Source organism: Nicotiana tabacum, chromosome 14 (assembly GCF_000715075.1).
Source record: "Nicotiana tabacum cultivar K326 chromosome 14, ASM71507v2, whole genome shotgun sequence".
Lineage (NCBI taxonomy): Eukaryota > Viridiplantae > Streptophyta > Magnoliopsida > Solanales > Solanaceae > Nicotiana > Nicotiana tabacum.
In genome coordinates, this window is record NC_134093.1 from 17,371,738 (window position 1) to 17,377,693 (window position 5,956).

The following is a 5,956-nucleotide window of genomic DNA, read 5'->3' on the forward strand; positions in this document are numbered from 1 at the left end:
AAGAAAAAAGTTTTAATTTTTGGGAATTTAGAAAAAAATAAATATATTTTTTAAAAAACTGATCATATTCTATGAACAAACACTATTTTAAAAAAAAAATTGAAAAAAATGGCCAAAATATATGATCAAACGGGAGCTAATGTCGGAGGTTCTTTTTGCAAGGAAAAAAGTAAACATAAGGAAAGTAGAAATCTATGTATACTAACAGATCTTTGCACTAATTCGCCGTTGAACATAATTGGATTATGTTTAACCTAACTAATCGTCAATTATTTTACAATCCCTCAGTAACAATATTTGCTTGAAGTAAAAATTAATCTCCTGATTATCCTCAATTTTGGCTTCAAATAGAAAATATTCCTAGATTTTCGTATTTTTCAATCACTCATAAGTCCTTGATTGTTCATTATTTAATTCTATCCCAAATTTTATTTCAAAACATTTGACGTTTTTGAAATTAATACCGTCAGACCTCTTTATAACAATATCCTTATATAACAACACTTCACTATAAAAACCACGCTTTTTCGGAACCAATTTTTATGTTATGTTATAATATATGTTCTCTATAAGAACATTTTGTTATAACATCCAAAAATATTCTGAACAAATGAGGTTGTTGTAGAGAGATTTTGCTGTATTACATATTTTTGTCTAAATTTTCTCATATTGTATAATTAATAAATTATTAATTAAGTGAAGCATTTAAAGAAAAGATGAATGATAGTTTTAACAAATACTTTTACAATTAAAACTATTCAATATTTTTTAAAGGGACGTATAAAAAATATTAAAACACATATTAGTGACCAAATGAAATACGTATTATAATTAAGAGGAGAATATCTATCCAGTGTCCAATTGAATAGCAGCTTGATGCATAAAGCATCTCTTCAATGTCCGAAAATGACCGTATTTCAAAAGGTGCGATATAGACAACTTACTATAATGCAAAATTAATGAATATTTTCACATCTTGAACTCGTGACCTATAGATCGAACATAATTTTGCCATGTATCGAACATCCATCAAAATTGTTTCTCCAACTTATTTGGCTTCTACTGTAAATGACAAAAGTTACCCAAACGCGCAAATTTGAATTTGGGATCTCAAAAATTTGAAAAATTTGATAACAACTCAAATTCCCGCTCATTCTTCAGCCATCTCATCTCTAACCTTTTCCTTAAACAATACCTCAAAATCTTTTCCTTTTTTCCTTCTCCAACAAACTTTTAATAAACACACTCACAAACCTTTAAAAAGCATTTCACAAACCCATTTCCCTATTAAAAAAACCAAAAAAAGAAAAATAAAATTAAAATGTCGACGACAACATCAGTTCGCCGGTTAAAAGACCGCGGCGGCGCCGGAGTGAAGATTACCGCGCCTCCGTCCACCAAAACCCTAACCCCACTTTCCAGCAAATCTGGTTCCGTCAAGTCTACCGGCGGGGAGAGTCTCCGGCGTTCTGCCGGTAAAGAAAACCCCAGACCCACATCTCGGGTTCGGGCCGCGACGGCGTCGGCGTCGGCCCATCAAAAACCGATGCTTCGTGCCATGCCGAGAATGGACAAGGCAGCATCGTCATCGGCGACGGCGAACGCAGTTGAAGGTGGCGACTCACGTGCCGAGCCACGTGCGAGGTGGTCAACGTCGTCTGTGCCGAGAGGTAGGAGTTCAGAGTTCTCTAAGACTTTGTCGAAAACATCCAGGGTTTCTAAGGTTTCAGTGAATTCTAGGGTTTTGAATGACAAAGTGAGTGAAAATGGGAATAGGGTTTTGAAAGAAGTGGAGAAAAGTGGTGAACTTTATGGAAAATTTGATGTAAAGTCTGACAAAATCAAGAAATCTGAAAAAGTTTCTAAATTTTGTGAGACAAAAGAGCTTAGCTCAAGCTCAGTTTCAATAAAATCAAGTGTGGTTAATCCTAATGTGAAATATCCTGTTTTAGATGAAGTAAAGTTGAAATCTTTGGTCGAAAAGTGTGGGAATGTTGTTGAGTCTAATGTGCAAATTCCTGCTTCAGAGGAGGTAAAGGTGAAATCTTTGGTTGAAAAGAGTGGTAGTATTGTTGAGTCTATTGTGAAAGATTCAAGATTGATGACCAGATCGAATAGTTATACTGGAGTTTTGAAAGAGAAATGTGAAAATGAACAAGGGAAGGTTGGCATGAGTGTGAATAAGTACCCTAGTAAGCTGCACGAGAAGCTCGCGTTCCTGGAAGGGAAAGTGAAGAGGATTGCAACGGATATTAAGAGGACTAAGGAGATGTTGGATATGAATAATCCTGATTCTTCAAAGTTGATCATTTCAGATATCCAAGAGAAGATATCCGGGATTGAGAAGGCAATGGGTAATGTAGTTGACGGTGATGGAAAAATAGGTTTGCTGAGCTGCAGTAAAACTGAGAATGTGGATGCTGGTGAGAATATATCCGGAATTGAGAAGGCTATGGGTAATGTAGTTGATGGTGATGAAAAAATAGGTTCGCTAAGTCTCAGTAAAACTGAGAGTGTGAATGCTGATGAGAAGATATCCGGGATTGATAAGGCGATGTGCAATGTAGCTGATGGCGACAGAAAAATAGATTTGCAGAGTGAGAAAAGGGAAGAAAAACTTGAGGATGATGGGAAAAGCTTTGTGAAAGGATTGAATGTACAGCAATTAGAGGCGAGGTTGTTCCCTCACCATAAATTGCTAAGAGAGAGGACATCATTGAAGACATTAATGGGCTGTACCAAAAGTGAGGAACTTGAATCTGTTGAATCAACTAGTGAAGTGAAGCTTGAGAAGAAATTTACCAGCCCTATTGATGAGAACCCTATTGCTGTGGAGTTCTTGGTTTCTCTTAGTAAGGAGCTATCTAAAGTTACTACTAGGTGTGAGGATGCTGGTTTGCAGATTACCAATGTTCAAGATGTGGATGATACAGTAAGTTTGGAAAAACAAAACTCTTCTTTGAAACTGCTCAAAGGAAAAGATAGTGTTGATCATCTTTTGGCAAGTGATGAGAGACTTGAAAGTTTTGATGATCAAGAGAATAAACCAGATATGATCATGGAGGAAGAGCCGGAAGATAGTTGTACATATGAGCTCAATGAGATTGGCCGTAAGACTTCTACCGGAGGGTGGTTTGTCTCTGAGGGAGAATCGGTTCTCCTCACACACGATGACAGTTCTTGCTCCTTCCATGATATTGTGCATTGTGAGGTATTATCTGCCTAGCTTCTCATCTCTCTAAATATCAAGATGTCAAATGAACCCACGCATTACTTTTCATAATAATGTCTCCTGTTAACACGTTTTTTAATATGTGATTTTAATAATGTTCTGGTCTGTTAAGTTTTAGATGAATTTTGGAAGGGATATAGCATCCAATTTTTAGTTAATTCCCTCAGCTCCTAAGAAATTTGTAACCATTTGTTACTATTTCAGGAGAAAGCCGATTACAAACCTCCTGTTGGGGTCTCATCAAATATGTGGAGAGATTGTTGGATAATTCGTGCTCCTGGCGTAGATGGTTCCTCAGGGAGATATGTTGTGGCAGCATCTGCTGGAAATTCCATGGATTCAGGTTTTTGTTCCTGGGACTTCTACACTAGAGATGTGCGAGCCTTTCATGTCGATGATGGATTTAGTACTACAAGAGCACCCCTTGCTTCATTACCCAATAACCCAATGTATAGGAGAAATACTCTGTCATCAATTATGGCACCACAAAATCAGCAATGGTGGTACAAACCTTGTGGACCACTCATCGTATCAGGTGCTAGTTGCCAAAGGATGGTCAGAACTTATGATATTCGTGATGGAGAGCAGATCCTGAAATGGGATTTACAGAGACCAATGTTGGCTATGGATTACTCAAGTCCTTTGCAATGGAGAAGCAGAGGAAAAGTAGTGATAGCTGAGACAGAGGGTCTTTCTTTATGGGATGTCAATTCTATGAGTCCTCAACCACTGCTTTCTGTATCATCCTCTGGTCGCCAAATTTCTGCACTACATGTAAATAATACAGATGCTGAGCTAGGTGGAGGAGTTCGACAAAGGTAAAACTGATTTAGTTCTCCTAATTTTTGCTGGTTATATCCCGAAAATCAAATTGGAACTCGAAAAAATTGCTTTCTCCTCTTATGCTTTTCTTTCATGAGTTACTTACATGCCTTGGAGTGTCTAAAGCCTTGTCTACACTGAACCTATCGTAATCAAATTTCTCTTGATACAAGTAAAAATGTCCACCTGTAATATATCTTCAATAGCCATGCAAATTAGGTGCTACCCAAAACTCTTTGCACTCTTACATAAGAACTTGAGCGGATTGAAAAGGTTTTTTTGTATTGCTTATTGGTAATTGAATAGGGGATGTGAGCTGCCTTGTTGTGTCTGTTTAAAAGAATGTAACTCACAAAAAGATCCAAGATATGTATGTATGATGTTGCTAGCACTTGATATTTTCCAAAACTAAGTTAAATTGTTTCCAAATATGGAAATGTGTCATTCTTTTTGGAATGGACTAAAAAGGAAAGTGTCATATAAAATGAAATTGCGGGAGTAGTAAAACAGGTTTATATCCCAGGACTAGTATAAAGCTATCAACTGTCTACCATGTCATATCACCCTTAATTGCATCCAAGAAGTATAATTCGAGCCTTCAAACTTGAAGGAGCAGTAGTAATGTGGAGATTCTTTTATACCTAGCACGGGGCTGTAGTCACTAGTCTACATGATTGGTTCAAAGAAGTTTCTGTATGATGTTTTCTCAAAGTCAAGTACCATTATGTATTCTAAAGAACAGTAACAACGTTCTCATTTTTAGTTCAATTAATGGGAAATTCTTTTCATCTGTATCAAAAGTTTAATGCTACATAATTGAATGCAGGGTTAGTTCCTCTGAAGTGGAAGGAAATGATGGCGTGTTTTGCACTACTGATTCCATCAATGTATTAGATTTCCGTCACCCTTCTGGTATAGGTCTAAAAATACCAAAGGTTGGTGCAAATGTACAATCACTTTTCTCCCGTGGAGACTCTCTATATCTTGGCTGCACGACTGTGAAATCTGCTGTGAAAAGACAAGTTTCCTCACAGATCCAGCAGTTCTCGTTGCGCAAGCAGAGGCTTTGCAGCAACTATGTATTGCCAGAATCAAATGCTCACTCCCATTACATGGCTTTAACACAAGTTTGGGGAAACTCAAACTTTGTTATGGGAGTTTGTGGACTCGGGCTATTTGTTTTCGACTCATATAAGGATGATGCATTGCAATCTTCCATTTTGGATCAAAACAATGGGCAGAATTTGAGAGAAACAATTGGACCTGATGATTTGTATTCTCCTTCTTTTGATTACTTGTCATCTAGAGTTCTTCTCATATCAAGAGATCGCCCAGCTATGTGGAAGTATATGTTTTAAGTCTTTATATCTTTAGGTAGCGAGCTGTGTAAACAGCCTCCCGCATAAATGCAGGCCAAGATTGCGCACAATAGAAACCGGACCCCGCGCATAGCGTGAGTTTAATGCACCGAGCTGCCCTTTTATATTTTAGGTATAGTTGCTAAGTTATTTTGTAACTTATTATGCTTGACGCCCTTCTGGTTTGAGGCCTTTTGTGTGCTATTTACCGTAATCCATTCAGTGTGGAGAAACTGCAGAAGATTTGCCCTTATAGCAATGAGGACATTGCTAATTTATAACTAGCCTTTTATTTTGTTTTCTTTTGTTTTTGTCTTTTGGATGGAACATGTATATATTATACACTTTATATATTTCAATCATTCCAAATTAAAATTTCAACATGTTTAAACGGTCATAGCTGAGATTTTAGGAAAATATATTAGTAGTTTGGTGTAGAAATAACAAACTCTCACACATGCGTGCGCACACTCTTTCTCTCTTGGTAATCTAGAGTTTTAACATATTTAATCAAATGGGTGATCATGAGTCAAAGCTATCTAAA

General features: G+C 37.0%; 1 protein-coding gene across 1 annotated transcript; it reads left to right on the forward strand.

Annotated features, from left to right (window-relative positions):
• Positions 1–1,187: 1,187 nt before the first annotated feature.
• LOC107814299 (KIN14B-interacting protein At4g14310-like) lies at positions 1,188–5,693 on the forward strand. Its single transcript, XM_075229365.1, has 3 exons — positions 1,188–3,211; positions 3,437–4,050; positions 4,881–5,693. The coding sequence occupies exons 1-3, from the start codon at positions 1,322–1,324 to the stop codon at positions 5,410–5,412; spliced, it is 3,036 nt and encodes a 1,011-aa protein (XP_075085466.1). The 5' UTR covers positions 1,188–1,321; the 3' UTR covers positions 5,413–5,693.
• Positions 5,694–5,956: the final 263 nt, after the last annotated feature.

What these genes read in the sequence shown, in the direction of transcription:
- LOC107814299 (XM_075229365.1), top strand. Translation starts at nt 1,322, where the DNA reads ATGTCGACGACAACATCAGTTCGCCGGTTAAAAGACCGCGGCGGCGCC. An exon ending in ATGATATTGTGCATTGTGAG is followed by an intron (nt 3,212 to 3,436) that starts GTATTATCTGCC and finishes TTACTATTTCAG; the next exon opens with GAGAAAGCCGATTACAAACC. An exon ending in GGTGGAGGAGTTCGACAAAG is followed by an intron (nt 4,051 to 4,880) that starts GTAAAACTGATT and finishes AATTGAATGCAG; the next exon opens with GGTTAGTTCCTCTGAAGTGG.